The 15,654-nt window shown below is 40.9% G+C and overlaps 3 protein-coding genes across 3 annotated transcripts; 2 read left to right on the forward strand and 1 right to left on the reverse strand.

Annotated features, from left to right (window-relative positions):
- Positions 1–672: 672 nt before the first annotated feature.
- Positions 673–3,841, forward strand: LOC128451446 (uncharacterized). Its single transcript, XM_053435283.1, has 3 exons — positions 673–2,114; positions 2,287–2,372; positions 2,825–3,841. The coding sequence occupies exons 1-3, from the start codon at positions 1,608–1,610 to the stop codon at positions 2,922–2,924; spliced, it is 693 nt and encodes a 230-aa protein (XP_053291258.1). The 5' UTR covers positions 673–1,607; the 3' UTR covers positions 2,925–3,841.
- A 29-nt stretch (positions 3,842–3,870) lies between these two features.
- Positions 3,871–8,766, reverse strand: LOC128451445 (kelch domain-containing protein 1). The gene is made up of 14 exons (XM_053435282.1): positions 8,629–8,766; positions 8,278–8,387; positions 7,115–7,185; positions 6,875–6,992; positions 6,475–6,587; positions 6,066–6,153; positions 5,859–5,942; positions 5,646–5,726; positions 5,478–5,536; positions 5,201–5,310; positions 5,046–5,118; positions 4,818–4,902; positions 4,387–4,439; positions 3,871–4,211 (listed from the first exon to the last, which is right to left on the reverse strand). The coding sequence occupies exons 2-14, from the start codon at positions 8,383–8,385 to the stop codon at positions 4,067–4,069; spliced, it is 1,188 nt and encodes a 395-aa protein (XP_053291257.1). The 5' UTR covers positions 8,386–8,387; positions 8,629–8,766; the 3' UTR covers positions 3,871–4,066.
- Positions 8,767–10,553: 1,787 nt separating this feature from the next.
- pole2 (polymerase (DNA directed), epsilon 2) lies at positions 10,554–15,601 on the forward strand. The gene is made up of 19 exons (XM_053434521.1): positions 10,554–10,691; positions 11,362–11,462; positions 11,586–11,661; positions 11,865–11,942; positions 12,114–12,207; positions 12,291–12,365; positions 12,456–12,539; positions 12,680–12,736; positions 12,841–12,889; positions 12,987–13,059; positions 13,528–13,700; positions 13,786–13,875; positions 13,971–14,025; positions 14,112–14,171; positions 14,270–14,347; positions 14,531–14,639; positions 14,915–15,091; positions 15,253–15,320; positions 15,417–15,601. Exons 1-19 carry the CDS (start codon positions 10,621–10,623, stop codon positions 15,433–15,435), a joined length of 1,587 nt encoding a protein of 528 aa, XP_053290496.1. The 5' UTR covers positions 10,554–10,620; the 3' UTR covers positions 15,436–15,601.
- Positions 15,602–15,654: the final 53 nt, after the last annotated feature.

Below are 15,654 nucleotides of genomic sequence, written 5' to 3' on the forward strand. Positions count from 1 at the left end.
TTCTCCAGATGTGGCCGCCAGATCTTTTTAATGATACACTGGCGAAGGCTGAGCGTGACAGAAATGGGGGCCGAGAAAACAACACAAACAAGGCTGCAGGAGAAGCGGGGGGGGGGTGGCGGGAGAGAAGCTCGCTCGTGTGCTTGAACTTTTATGTACAAGATGTCTGGCACTTATGGAGAGGGGGAAACTGCAGGGTACAATTATCCAGTTATTGCACAAACAGGAGGCTGTTTTCCAAGATGATTCCATCCTTGAAGTGAATTAAAGAGAGACTGGGGGTATTGATACTGAAATGGATACGATGAGGGAGACACACTTGTAATTGCAACTGAGAGTTGTTGCAAAACAGCTTCTTTTGTAGTTTCACACGAACATGCTCAGCCTCAACACGTCAAGGAGAGGAAGCCTTGACTTTTCCTCTTTGGTGACAACATAACGTCCACAAAAGTTCTCTAGAACTCAGCCAGTGAAGCAGGAATGTTCTTGATGGGACATCTGGATCTTGCAGGCTGTTCTTCCGCCCCCCCCCCCCCCCCCCTACAGTTGGAAACTGGCCTCAACCAGCAGGTGTCTTTGACTTGGTCATACTCCAGAGAGAACAGGTTGCACAGCTGTCTGCCGCACACACAAATGTTTGCACTCACAAGCGGGGGAAAGAGGGACGAAGGACCTGCTTAATGAACGATGGCAAACAAGGTCTTTGCATCGGGTTGGACTCTGGGGTTTCTTGTTGGGACAGCTCGGGCAGGGAGATGCCCCCGCTCCGTCTTTTGTACGTGCAAGTGGACCAGACAAAAGCTTATTGAGGAATCTCTGGGAAGCCCGGGCTGTTGGAAAGGAATGCCCCCTCTGTCTTGTGACTCAGTGCTTCAGTCTTAATCAGTCACCGGAGGGGCTGGTGAGCTGGGGGCCTCTCGGGCCCCGGCGGGCGGACAGGAACTCACTCACTCTTGACCTCTCTTGGCACAGTAAAACGCGTTAGCTGTGCACAGACGGGCAAAAGGCTGGTGATTGTGGCTGATAAATCAAACTAACTGCCCCTATTAGCCTTTTCATCCTCATACTCTCTCAATCCTTATGTAACCTCTTTGTCAGAGCAGGGAGTGACTCCAGATCAAGGATCAGTTTTCTTTTCTTCAAACAGAAATCATTAAAACTCACATGAGAGACTCAACAGTCCAGCTTCGACAGAGAAAGTGGCTTTTGTTCAGCATAAATAATGGAATCATAAAGGGTGAGTGTTTCCCACTATATGAAGGCGGAGTTTTCTCCCTGAGGTCCTGAGCCAAACTGGTGTTATGTAACTGATTCACTGCTTCTCATCCTGATGTTGAGTTACTCCAAAGTTTACAGCCACTCAGAGCCTTGGAATAATGTCATCAGAGCTCAGTTCTGCGGATGAGGGGAAGAGGAGTTTAGGGAAATTGGCCTTTAGAGCTGATTTCTAGCCAAAGATCTGTCTCACTAATTGAGAACTGACCTTAAACACAGCCAAGGATCAAGTTCTTGTTGGTTAATATTCAACCCTGGCAGCTTCTCGCTGTGCCTGAAGGGGGATTTGGAAATGGCACTTTAGATTTCGGGAGAAGCCAGACACGCTGAACATGGGCAGCAGTCCGAGCCGAGGGAAGAAAGTCGCTCCTGCGTGTGTCAGCGAGGTGAACGTGACTAAAACAACCGCCGGGGTCCCGTCCCCCAAACAGGACAGCCGCATATTCAAGCCCCTGAAGATCCACGCGGTTTTACGGAACGCGCGCAACCGTGCGCAATCGGACTGCCACAGCCAGGGGCCCGACTCCGACTTCTCCGGGGAGGATGAAGACATCGATGCTGAGCTGGACACGGTCCTCGCGGACTATGAGGAGCGAGAGAGGACCACGGCGAAGAAACCACCTCCCAAGAAGACTTTTGTGAAATCCAAAACGTACGGACTGTGCCACCTCGGCGGGGAGGACACGGAGGACGAGGTGAGCTCGGCTCCTCGGCTCAGCGCGTCGGGAGGATCCGAGGAGCCACGTGTCCCCCGCGGAGGAGCTGAAGATGTAAACAAGAGGAGCAAGGATGCTTTCACGCACTTAAAAACACACACAGTGGGCACCAGTCAAAACAATGTAAGGACTTTTATGTTTCTAGTATTTGTATTGTGTTTATTATTGGAATAAGCTCAACTTGTAAGATTTTAATCCCAGTTTTTTTTATTTTTTTTATTTTTTTATTTTTAAATTAACAACGTTCCTGGATTAATGATCAGGTTGTTTTCTTTCTGTCTCTGGTTTATGTCAGTCCTCTTCCTCCTCATCATCCTCCTCAAGGGGCTTTTTGACAAGAGGGTCTCTGCTGGACTCTGTGCCCACATCAGAAAAACAATTGTAAGTAGAAAACTCTGATCAATAATTAAAACGATTTGAGCTCAGTGGAGTAGTAAAATCCGAGCAGGGCCCAGATCGATTTCAACTCAGAGGGATCCAAATACCAAGTCTTTGTTGTCAGTGCAGATCAGATTAGTCAGACGTCTGCAAACAGGACAGACAAGAGTGTTGCTTTGTTGGAGCTTAGTGTGAAAACTTGAAGCACAACTGTGAAATATGAAATGTATAAAGCCTTGACCACAAAAACAGTGGTATTTCAGTATTTCATACCACAGGCCTTTTCTCCACGATGCCCTCCTTAACATATCCAGTGGGGAATCTTCATTTGATTGTTTAAATGGGATTTTACTCAATAAATGAGGCCATATCTGGTTTGAAAGAGAACAAATATGTCATTTAGATTTGCTGTCCTCATTCAGCATCCTGTTGACATGCTTCCAAACTCTCCCCAGGACTTTTGGCTGCCACAGCTCCTCTCTCACCATGCCAGTCATCCCGTACGATGGATCTGAAGAGGAGCTGATGGACACTATTGAGCGAGAGTTTAGTTGACCCCCCCCCCAGCTGAGGAGCTACTGTCCCCGGGATTATGTCTTTATATGGAATACAACAGTTTGAGAGAGGAAACCAGGGTTGAATCAGACAAACTCCCTGCGACACAGGGAAGGCTACACTTCACTCCATGCAGGGTTTCCTGGGTAAATTTAAACGCACACAGCTGAACTCCTTTGGATTGACACTAGTCTTACTTAACAACAAGAAACAGTGTAATTCCAGAGTTAAATCAGCAGCAGCCTGAGCAGATGCCTGGAGGTTTGTCCTCTCAGAGCTGTTGACTGACAGCGGCCTGACTGGTTTGTTATCTGCAGTGGTGAGGTTTCACCCTCTCAGTCCTGCCGGCCTCCCACAGAGCATGCACCTTATTACTTAACCTTACTTTAACTTGTCTGTTAATAGGTGAGGGAGTGAACACAGACATTTCTCTAAATGTGCACTTCTGCACATTTAGGCCCATTCCTAAGGGCGTTGTATATGCAAAGATAACATTTTCCACCAGCAGCCCATTATAAGGCTATATGTTCTCGTGAGTGGCAGCAACCGTGCAGAGGTATGAGCCGACATTGTTTATTTAAAGGTTTCCTTCCTGACCACAGTTCCTGCTTTTTTCTCCACCCTGAAGAAGAAGGAATGTGAGGCAACACAGAGACTTTGAGTCAGACCCAGTTTGACACATCGAAGCACAGGGGCCTGCTGCCGCCTAGTGGTGGAACCGAGTAGCTGACGTGCATGAGAGATTCTGTAAATTCTTCATCAAATAAACTTATCACTGTTCAAGGAAAGTATATTTCAACCAGGACGATTTTGCAATTTTTTGGTTTGTATTGCAATTAAAAATTTACTAGATCATGTGATCGTGATTGAGAGAAACTGTGTCTGTGTGTACGTGTGTGTGTGTCTGTGTGTGTGTGTATGCCAAAAATGCACATCAGACAAAACAAAACTTCCCACTGTGTTATTTGATCATCACAGTCATCACGTGAACACAATAAACAATAATATATATAACACTATAAAATATTTTAACTACTACCCTGCAGTGTGAGATAAATATTCTCACTGACGGGAGAACCATACATAAATAAAAATTGTACTGATATTGCATTGTTGTTGGCATTTAGGTGAATGTTGGTCGTTCAGGTGGGTTTTTGCTTCTTTGAAGTCCTGTAGAACGACGTCCTCTTCTTCACTGCTGCCAGGAGTTTAGGAGGCAGGAGAGGAAACTGGTTTCTGAGCATCTCATGGCTCCTCATGTTCTTTGCAATGAAGTCTTCACAAATCCTGTGAAAAGATTTAACAAAAACAGACGTCATTATTACATCATTGGATTATTTATAACATGAGCTATAAATACAGAGCCAGCTATTTTTAGCTTTTGGCCAGAGCAGGAGAAGAACAAGTGAAACTATAGCATCATTCAAAATAAAATTTTATTTTTCATGAAAGAAAAAATTACCTGAATAGAGGATACGGCTGCATCTGGAAAACGAGTGCATCATTGCAGTGACCCTAATGCAAAATATAACATAGTAAGGTTTGTTTTCAGACAATGAATAGTGAACACAGTTTGTTAAAGGGAGATACTTTCATTTTTTTTTAACTTACAGGGATTTTGAGTATTCGTTTATTTTTGATATTGTTGATTTGAATGGTGAAGAACACAACCTGCATAAAATGTGCATCAAAACATTTAATTGTCTCTTAACATAGTTTTGTTTCTGTGCTCATGTGAAGTCAGAAAGGCTGTGGTGGATATTCTTTTTTTTTGTTGAGAAAACAGCAACTTAATATCTCGGGATGATTTTTCCAAATCTGTTAAAAATTTCGAATTTAGTTCACATCTGGTTTTTTTTATGGTTGTGTTGTTTTTCTCTCAGTGATACTTACAGTGTCAACAAGGAGGATGTAATCACAACTTCCACCGAACACAATGACGTCAGAGTCTTTCCCTGGACATGCCGTGTGCCACAACCTCAAGTCGGAGAAAACGGAAAAGACACAAACTTAAAATCTGCTCATATTCTTACAAAAAGACCATCTGTCAACAAGTGATAAATAAACAAGACAGCACATTCATAAATGCACCTTAACATCAAAGTACTGATGTGTTGCTACCTTGGCTTATCCTTATAGGGATGTTCGACTTCTCTCCACGTTTTGGTTTCAACATCAAGCAGCCACCCGTCACCTGATGGAGGGAAGTGGTATTTTTTTTAAAACAAAGGAAGAGAGGAAATAAACATAAAAAACAAACAGGTGCATTTTCTTACTCATTGGTTTGCAGTCTAAACTGAGACCCCCGAACAGGAACAAGGTGCTGTCTGATACCGCTGTGAGTGTGTGCCACGACCTGCCCACCGGAGCCGAGGACACCGGATGTCTGGAAAACATGTTTTACACAATGTTGTCAAAGAAAAATGTGGCAAAAACTGAATTACATACATTTAAAAAACAATTGGAATGATAAATAGATAATAATAAATATGCCAATAGAGGATGGTGATGTCTCATTATTTCATAGTTTCCTGAGTTACACTACACACTCACATTTCTGACCACGTCCATGTTTCTAAGTCCAGACAGTGAATGTCAGTTGTTCTGGTTTCCTGTTTTAAACAAAGTACAGTTACAAATGTCAGACTTTGACGTTTTGTGTTGTATCAGTGACTGAATGCAGATATGAGAGAAGAAGTCAGCAGCATGTAGAGATCTCACCATGACTCGGCCTCCACACACGTATCCTCTGTGACCAGCGGTGGCGCAGGCGTGGGCAGCCCTGGGGGCGGGAGCACGGCCCTGCCACACAATTAGAAATCTCTTTGTGTATTTCATAATTTTTATTTTTATATAAAATACTGCTTACTTCTCTGTGTCATACATTAATGTTGCTAAACCAAATCATTGCATACAAGCACGTGACTGACTTACATGGGTTTTTGGTTCACTCCAACCCTCTTGCCTGGGGTCAAATATATGAACTTCATTATTCCATCCCCAGAAAACATCCTCCACCTGACAACAACAACAACAACAACAACAACAAAAACAACAACAACAAGAGAGCTACATGATACGAGGGAGATCAAATTGATTTGTACCATTTTCTTATTGAGGCCAATAAAACACAAAAGTTACCCAAGCTGCTTCATCTACAATGAAGCTTCTGTTCCTGCTGTCGACATCTGTCAGGAGCTTGTGACCGTATCCTCCAAAGTAGATTAACCTGGATTATGATAAAAGAAAGATAATCAGAATTTAAACTGAAATAAACATAACTAATACGTAAATAAAAATACACAACTTTATTATTTTGAAATTATTTGAAAATTGACAAATATGGGGAACAAAATATTGAAAAAGAAAAGACATGAATTGTACACTGAGCTCCCCAAAACTTACATGTATCAAACTGTTTCCAATCTGTGAGGTATTGACAAGTTATCAATTACTGTGTTTAAGTATTAGTTGATGAACTTCACAGTGCTATTTTCCAACAGCACTGGAATCCCAGATCTGTTGAAGTGGACGTCCTCGCTCTGCTTACCGTCCTTTATAAACCCAGCAGGAGAATTTGTCTCGAGGTGACGGAGCAGAGCCCGTCTCGTGTGCCATCTTCCTCCACCTGTATTTACCATCCGTCAGGTTGACACAGTAGAGCTGTTGGGGGGCAAACACTGGTCACTTCCTCAGGTCAGCCTTTTACAGAGCCGCGACCTCTGGGAGACTGAAGCATTAATATACATCTGTTTCTGTTTTTGAGTCTCAATTTAAAAAATGCTTTAAAATGTTGACAACAAATTTAGAGAAAAAGCTACTCACATATACCTTATTGTTAAAAAAATGCAATATTCATTTATTTAACCACAAATTAATACATTTTTTAAAACATGTGGATCAAAATCGAGGGGTCTTGTGGTGGGCGGAGCACCAGTTACCGGCCTCACCTCATTGGTCTGTCTGTTTTCGTCACACCCTCCAAATATGTACATGGTTCCATTCAGGGAGCAGCCGCAGCTCCCAGACATGGAGGGAGGCACGTCGCCTGTCATATGAAACACTCTCCTTCAAAAAACAAGACAAAGAATTTATAAGACACACAACGACTCAAACCCACACGAGTCGTCACACCGTTTCTAACAATAGAGGCGACAGCCGAACCCTCGGATGCTGATTCTTTTTCTTACCAGACACCTTGTTGTAAGTCATAGACCCAGATTTCATCGCTGGGTAGGAAAACTTCATCATCAGCAATTGACTGTAGAGAAAGAAATATGTCTATTATATGACTTCCAGCAGGATAATGTCTCAAGACTTAGATTGCAATGTTATTACTGTAAGTATTTGGTATGAAGTGCAATTCCTACGCTAAATTCAAAACGTGCTTATTTTTTCGATATACAAACTTTTCCTCACAGTTTCAGTTAAATCCATACTTGGGAAACATACATGTAATAACCACTGAACAGATTTCCCCAGCAACTGGTGGAAAGAAGGACGGGACATGGGCCAAGGGAGAACCCGTTGGATTATGTGTGGATCCGGATAAAGGGTTAGGGAAATTTTCTTTTATAACTTTCTTTAACTATCTGTGATTGAATGGAAATTTGTTTGAGGAAAATAGGGAATAATTCACAGATCTTGATGGAAACTTCTGGCACATTTAGGGGAATGTGATAAGAAAATGCTTTATTAGTCCCAAATGAGGAAAATTTGCAATATTACAGCAGCAAGAATCAAACTAGGCATTAGTAAGTAATGAGTAACATGCAATACTTCAGTGTAAGGAATATAGAAAAATATGAATAGAATTATTACTGAAATATACAGTGTAAAACCATTGCATTGCACAGACAGACTGAATATAGCACAGTGAATATTGCACAGCAAAGAGAGTTACAGTGAAGTCCATTGAGGGGTTCAGTAACTTGCCCAAGGACACTTCGGCATGCAGATGGAGAAGACTGTGGATCGAACCACTCAACCCCTCAGCCACAGCTGCCCCCGGCTAAATAATATGTATTAAATGTTAGGCAGTGTGGCCTATGTATGAGCTGTCCTGTGTGATCAGTGCTTGTTATAGCACTTTGCGTTGGGACTAGTTTATTACACAACTTGAGGTTTAGGGTTAGGGGTGTGTAAGTTTGTTTTTTGTTAACACTGATCAGAAAATATCCTTGAGCACTAATAGGTTCTTTGGTGATTGTTTGTTTGTTTGCCTGTGTGTTTGTTAATCTGACTGTTTGTTTGTTTGTTTGTTTGTTTGTTTGCCTGTGTGTTTATCTGTCTTGGTGTTTGTTTGTCTGTGTGCTTAGGGTTAGGGTTAGGGTTATCTGTCGGTTTCTCTCACCACGTAGCCCCCCCACACGTACAGCAGGTTGTCCTCCACCACCGCCGTGTGTCCGCTCCTCTCTCGGGCCACCAGCTCCGAGCGGTGGGTCTCGAACTCTGGATCCATGGCTGTTCACAAGAAAAAGAAAAGATGGAGACATGTCCTCGAGGCTGAGATGAAACAGACGAAACTAATCGTGTCACATGTTAAATCTAAGGTGCATGTTGTTGGTGGGGGTGGGGGTCGGGGGTGGTGTGTTGCTGTTACATGTTTTGCAGCCTGTGTTCGTAGTGTGACGTTGCGCTGGGGTTCAAACACAGAAACATCTTTCCACAGAGAATCAGGTGAAACAAAGTGAAACACACTCACAGGCTGCAGCACGATGCTCAGTCGCTACGAGACTCTTCCTCTGTTGTGAAATCCAAAACTAAATTGTCCATTTGACGTCAAAACGGCAGGAGGACGTCGATGTGAAGCTGCTAAAAGACCCTAGAATAAACATCCGGTTTTCGGTGTTTCAAAATAAAATAAACCCATTACCACCTAGCCCACTGAATTGTGTGTTTATTAACACCATAAGACATAAGCTAAATTAAATATGATAAGGGTAAATAGAGGAATAGAATTGGATCAAATATACTACATAATCATGAAAAAACTCAATATGTTTTTAAAAAATGAACACACCACCTATCTGTGGAAAGTGGTCCAAACATGTTCAGATCTGTACATGACTGGAACAGCTGTTGGGTTCAGATCACGTGGTGTTCACACAAATAGTCAAACTACAGACCCTATTTCCCTTATTTAAAAAATAGTCACCTTATACATGGGTTTCCTTTTGGTTTGGGACCTCTTTTATTTATTTTTGGCTGTAAGACGTTAACTTACCTTTCAAATCAGACCGGGGTTATGGCTGAAATCGAAAGGGTTGAAGAACTATAAATAATGAAAAAAATATTTTGGGTACATGCTCTTCAGACAAAATGGAATGTGTCCTTTTAAAATATTGCTCATTATCATGTAAGTATACTCAGTGACCACTGTATTAGGTACCCCAGTACAATCTAATTCAAACTAATCTTGCCCTGATATAACATAGTCTTTATAGACCAGGTTTAATTGTGTAAATTAAAATTACATGTTTATTATTAAGGTCATAGTTAAAGATGGTGTGGGACTGTACTTCATTATTTGAAAGGTGTTTCTAATTTATCATCAGCTTAACATACATGAGGGGTTAGAACCTAATGGTGTAACAGTGTAAATTATATATTATATATTTAATTCAGTGCATACATTTTATGTTGTGTTGATTAATAGATGTAGACTGTGTCCCAAAATATAAAAAAAACAATAAACAAAAATAAATACACTTCATAAATAGATACTTATCAGGTCTTTCTGTGTCAGATAAGCAATAGTGTAAAACACTGGTTAAAATGTATTACATCAAATGTATGAAGCTCATTGTTCCAACTCAAGAGAGCATTGTCTAAGCAGTAGTCTACAACTGAGAACAACAAGAAACACACAGGAGCAAACAGGAAGTGCAGGACCTGATGAACCTGTCAGATGACCCAGGGTCAATAAAAACCCTGTTGTATCTTCAAGTACCCCTGACCCCTGATGTTACTGCAGACTGGATATCATGTTCCTTACAACTTCCATTTAAATTCAGATTCAATTATACACATTAGTTTAAACCACAGTTCCACAAACCAACAAGTATAGCAGAATTAAGTCCTTAGAGCTTTATGTGGGTTAGTTTGTGGTCAATTTAATAACACACATTAATCAGGTAAAATAAACCTCATGAACATAATACAAGTGAAAAATGTAACGGTCACAAAAGCTCAAGGTTGACAAAGAACTAGAAAATATCTGTTTATCATATTCTTTATTAATTTGTATACTTTACAGGTAGAAAATCTTACACTTAAAATATCAGCTATTCCAATTACTACATTTGACTATTTATGGTGATTCATACATTTATCAATTCTATTTAATATCATTGTTTGGTAAATCTAATACTAGAGCTTGTTTTCTTATCATTCTGTATTTATGTGAGCTTTTACATGATTTTATAGAAACACAGTACATCTTTTATAATTTAACCACATTATATTTCATTTTATATCACTTTAAAAGCTCTATGTATTATGTATGTAAATTGGATGATGCTTATTATTCTTATCATTTATGCTGTTATTATTACAATTATCATTGCAAACAAAAATAACAACTGTTTTAATTTTCGCTGCTTTTCCGCGAGTCTTCAGCGGAAGTGATGAAATACATGCGGAAGTAGCCATTTAGCGCCAAAGCTTGAGTCGGACAGATAGACAGAAAACAAAAATGGATGTTGCTCGCAAAATAAAGACCAAAGTGTCCGCTGGCTTTAAGATGCGGGGACTCATGCTGCGGCCGTATGTATTGTTGTTATGTTCTAAACGTTGTTTTGAAAGTTTGAAAGTTAAAGCTGCTGCTGCTCCACGCGCTGAGCTCCCAGTTCATCTGTCAGCTGGGAGAACGTGGATCGATGCTTCCTGCTTTGTTGTGTATGAGTGGAAACAGGAAATAAACAATAACAGCGGCGGGTTTTAATCATCTTGTGTTGTGAAGACGAGAACTTTACATTTTACCAGTGAACTGAAGAGTTCTGTGTTCATATTTACACTCGTTTCATCCCCTTATCTTTAAAGTAGGTCCCATCAATTTCACCTCAACCTTCACTGATTTTCCTAAATGAGTGTCCCAGTTCTGAAAACAGTGTCCCAGTGCTGATTGCGAGTAAATACAGATGAAGATATGAACATCTGAATTTAAATCTGCAGAGTGGCCCACAGCAGAATGATAAATATTCTATAACCACCTTATAAGCAGTGTTATGGCCTCATCAATTTAACGTTTCAGCACTTTAACTACAACTGTATCTCCTGTTAACGGATTTCAATACATGTCTATTGTTGTAAACAAGTTAAGTTAAGTATAGAAGCTAACACAGACACACATTTTCTTGGGGTGTTGTTATAGTTTGTAGTTTTATAGTATAAGTAAAATAAATTATAACTGTATTTCCTTGTTTTCTTGCACCAGTGACGCCAGCAAATACTTCTTAGAGGCGCTGGAGTCCGTTGATCCTGCTGAGCTGGATGATGTCATTGAAAGAGTCCTGGACGCAGTGGAGAAGCAGCCATGTATGTAAAGCACAGTAACACAGTCGGCCTCTACAGATCGCAGTGTGTTTAATGCACAATGTGTGTTGATGTGTTTAAACCGCAGTGTCCATGTTGTGACGACAGTGTGTGTTTTCCCAACAGTGTCCTCCAGTATGATAGAGCTGCCTGTGTTGGAAATTGCCGTGCAGGACTGCACTCAGTCTTGCGATGAAAGCATGTAAGTGGGGCAATAACCAATTAATGTTCCATGTGGTATATTATTTAATTTCTATATTTGTAATCATTTAATCCTGATGCAAGTTACAGTTTGTTGTCCATTACAAAAATAGAAGTAGCATGCATTAATATCCGCGAGACTTTTTTAAATGAAGCTGAAAATATGAAAAAACGTGGCACATGAAGTGTTTCCTTGTCTTCCAGAGATAACGTCTTCAACATCATCGGAGCCTTCCATGTGCCACGATACATTTACAGTTTGGAACGGAAGAAATTCGTACCGTGAGTAAAGGGAGAGCTCCTTCTATCTTTGGCACCAAAATGAAACTAAAGTACTTCTCCTTGTTGCTCATGTTAGACCAAGTGTAGACATTCACATGAACTGCAGACGCTCGTAAGCAAAGTTTTAAAAGCTTTTATATGGTCTTTTATTTATTTTATATGTCCATTCAGTATCAGTATGACCAGACATCCAACCCCCAGCCTATGTGGTTTGGCCAAAGACAAAGCTGAACTCTTCAGGGAGCGCTACACAATCTTACAACAGGTCAGTAATGGTGGGCTGCTCTCCCTGCTGTTTACAAGCTGTGCAGTTTGTACGTTGTATTTACTCAGACATATTTTTTGTAGCGTACACATCGGCACGAGCTGTTCACCCCGCCTGCAATCGGAGCTGCTGTTGACGAGGGACAAAACAAATTTCAGGTATCAGATAATCATCATTTGAATCATCATCGTCAATTTGGAGCGAAAATTATCTCACTTACAGATCGTTTTGCTGTGATTTGTCTTTAGCTGAAGACGATCGAAGCGTTGCTCGGTAGCACAGCTAAACTCGGAGAGGTGATTGTACTCGGGATGATCACACAGCTGAAAGAGGTGAGTTAGAGAAGTTTATACATTTCTGTTTAAATTCACGCAAAGAAAACACATCTTTGACTTTTTCTATCTCCTTGATAAAATCTCAATATTCCCGTCTGTCCGATTTACAAAAAGTTTGTTTCTTAAATATTTCTTAGGGTAAATTCCACCTGGAGGACCCAAGTGGAACTGTGCAGCTGGAAATGTCCAAAGCAATATCCTTTAACCTCTTTGTGTTAGCCTGTCAACAAAGAGTAATTTGTATTCTCTTAAAATTCGTGGCTTTTAAAAAGGTTGAACTCCTTAATGACGTTCTCACCAGTTTCATAATGGCCTGTACACAGAATCCTGCTTTGTGCTGGCAGAGGGTAAGAAAACAACTCCTAGTTAATAAAGGGGGGAAAAGAAAAACAATAAAATGTCATGTGACGTATCTTATCCGTATGTTTGCCTCTTCTGCTGTAGGTTGGTACGAGGACTCGATTTTCCACGTCAATGGTTTTGGGTTTCCGCCGACAGAGCCATCGTCAGCCACAAGGTCAGTGGGTTCGAACAGAAGTGTTGAGACAAACTCATTGGAAGTGGAAGTAGGGAGCTATCTGTGGTTATTGATCCAGCCTCATGTTAGATAATGGAGTGAGTCAGAGGCTGTGAAGTCATTTGACTTTCTCTGTTTTCTGTTGTTTGGTTTGCAGTGAAATTGTCACTGAAGTAATTTTGTACCTGTTTTAAATATCTTACAACAGCTGAGAATGTAGACTCGCTTTAGCTACAAGATGATGATTTCATTGAATAAATTATTTGTATTTCATTACATTACATTTCATTTAGCTGACGCTTTTATCCAAAGCGACTTACAATAAGTGCATTCAACCATGAGGGTACAAACCCAGAACAACAAGAATCAAGAAAGTACAATTTCAGGTTTAAGTTTAGTATTTAGTTGGGTTTTTAAGTATCTTAAGGTAAATCCTGCATTGATACACAATCCTTGCTTCCTGTCCAGGGCGTACTACGGCAACATTAACTTCTTCGGGGGCCCGTCCACCACCTCAGTGAAGGCTTCTGCCAAGCTGAAGCAGCTCGAGGAGGACAACGAGGATGCCATGATGGTAATTGCTTCGGACGTGTGGCTGGACAGTGTTGAAGTGATGGAAAAGCTCAACCTCATGTTCTCAGGTCTGCTCTTGCACCATGGTCATGAACTTTAAAGGTGTTATCCATGAGACACCAGTCACATTCATTTTTCACTTTGTTTTTTCAGGCTATGCAGCGATGCCTCCTACCTGTTTTATTTTGTGTGGGAACTTTTCTTCTGCTCCATATGGAAAAACACAGATCAAATCACTCAAAGGTGAAACTCACCACTCATAACCTGTTGTACTTATTAAGATCTCTGTGTGGGATAAATTGCTGCATTTCAGAATGTCATCATCTTTCTCTTTTTAGAGTCACTGAAAGCGCTCGCTGACGCCATATGTTCATACCCCAGCATTCACAGCAAGTAAGATCTGATTCAAACTTAGTTCTATTGTTAACTCCTGTAGTTTCCATACGTTTGACTGAAGTCTGCTCATCCTAAACCTGCAGAAGTCGCTTTGTGTTTGTCCCTGGTCCTGAAGACCCTGGTCCAGGCACCATCCTGCCTAGGTAAACACAATCTACACATCTGGAAATTGAAATGATAATGTGAGTTGTGTTTATTGTTTTTGGATCAATGAGGATAAACTTGAGTATGATTCCCACAGGCCTCCCTTGGCAGACCACATCACAGAGGAGTTCAGAGAGAGGGTGCCGTTTTCTGTGTTCACGACTAACCCATGCAGGTGAAAACCAATATGTGACTTTTATCACATGTGGACATATTCTCTGATCAGGGTTTTAATTGTTGAAGTCACTACATAACTTTACATACTTTGATATGTAAGGTGTTATGAGAAGTGTTCTAAGACTCGTGACATAAACCACAGTGACTGACCTTCACTGTCATTGTGTGTTTTTCCTGTCAGGATCCAATACTGCAGCCAGGAAATCGTCATTATCAGAGAAGACCTGGTCAATAAGATGTGCAGGAACTGCGTGAGGTTGCCCAACACCAACCTTGACATTCCAAACCATGTGAGTTTCAACTTCTCTACAGCTAAACGAACCTTCTTACTTGAGTGAAATGTTCTGTCTTGTACACAGACACACACACACACACACACACACACACACACACATACACAGGAAGAAAAGTACAAGTTATGTTGTTGAAAGTGTTATTTCTCTTGATACACAGTGTTCAAAAGTCAGTAATTATCTCCAAGTGTTATCAGAGCAATGAGTTGTTGCTGCATGGATTTCTTAACACAACATGTCAATTCTTGTTATTCTTTTGCCCCTTTCCCCAGTTTGTTAAGACCATCCTATCTCAGGGTCACCTGACTCCGCTGCCTCTGTATGTCAGTCCTGTTTTCTGGGCCTATGACTATTCCCTGCGTGTCTACCCGGTCCCTGACGTCATCATCTTCGCAGACAAATACGACCCCTTCAGCATCACTAACACAGACTGCCTCTGCATTAACCCGGTAGGAAACAGATGTAGCTTTAATTAGTCTATCTTATCTTTGGGCCGAGTCTGATAGAATGTGTTTTTTTACAAGTGGTAGTGGTTTAATTTATATATTTTGGTTCCTTTAGCCAATGCGCCTCACTCACATGTTTTGTAAACGATTTGTGATTTTGACAGGGCTCATTCCCCAAAAGTGGCTTCACATTTAAGGTTTACTACCCATCCAACAAAACCGTTGAGGACAGGTATGATGCGTTCTCCTTACATTTTAAATATCACATGATTCACTACAGATAACTGTGCTTTCAACATTCACTAATGTGCACACTAATCTTTTGCAGCAAACTTCAAGGGCTCTAAAGAAAAACATGGATCTCCAAGTGCTGCTCTTTTCATTCGTCTTTGTACATTGTCTTTGTATGATACTGTGTGTTTAAATGGACTCGTAATAAACCCATTGATTTTTTTTATTGTATGAGTCTGTATGTATGTGTTCTGTTATGAATAATAAAGATTTTACTCTTGATATTGAACATTGTGATACCTTTGTGTTTGCACAACATTCAGCTCCGGTTTGAA

This window comes from Pleuronectes platessa, chromosome 11 (assembly GCF_947347685.1).
Source record: "Pleuronectes platessa chromosome 11, fPlePla1.1, whole genome shotgun sequence".
Taxonomy (NCBI): Eukaryota; Metazoa; Chordata; class Actinopteri; order Pleuronectiformes; family Pleuronectidae; genus Pleuronectes; species Pleuronectes platessa.

Coding starts and splice junctions, on each gene's coding strand:
- pole2 (XM_053434521.1), top strand. CDS start 10,621: ATGGATGTTGCTCGCAAAATAAAGACCAAAGTGTCCGCTGGCTTTAAG. Junction 11,943..12,113: donor GAACGGAAGAAATTCGTACC/GTGAGTAAAGGG, acceptor ATGTCCATTCAG/TATCAGTATGACCAGACATC. Junction 12,208..12,290: donor GCTACACAATCTTACAACAG/GTCAGTAATGGT, acceptor TATTTTTTGTAG/CGTACACATCGGCACGAGCT.
- LOC128451446 (XM_053435283.1), top strand. CDS start 1,608: ATGGGCAGCAGTCCGAGCCGAGGGAAGAAAGTCGCTCCTGCGTGTGTC. Junction 2,115..2,286: donor TGGGCACCAGTCAAAACAAT/GTAAGGACTTTT, acceptor GGTTTATGTCAG/TCCTCTTCCTCCTCATCATC. Junction 2,373..2,824: donor CCCACATCAGAAAAACAATT/GTAAGTAGAAAA, acceptor AACTCTCCCCAG/GACTTTTGGCTGCCACAGCT.
- LOC128451445 (XM_053435282.1), bottom strand. CDS start 8,385: ATGGATCCAGAGTTCGAGACCCACCGCTCGGAGCTGGTGGCCCGAGAG. Junction 5,727..5,858: donor GGAGTGAACCAAAAACCCAT/GTAAGTCAGTCA, acceptor ATTGTGTGGCAG/GGCCGTGCTCCCGCCCCCAG. Junction 5,119..5,200: donor TTTAGACTGCAAACCAATGA/GTAAGAAAATGC, acceptor TCCCTCCATCAG/GTGACGGGTGGCTGCTTGAT.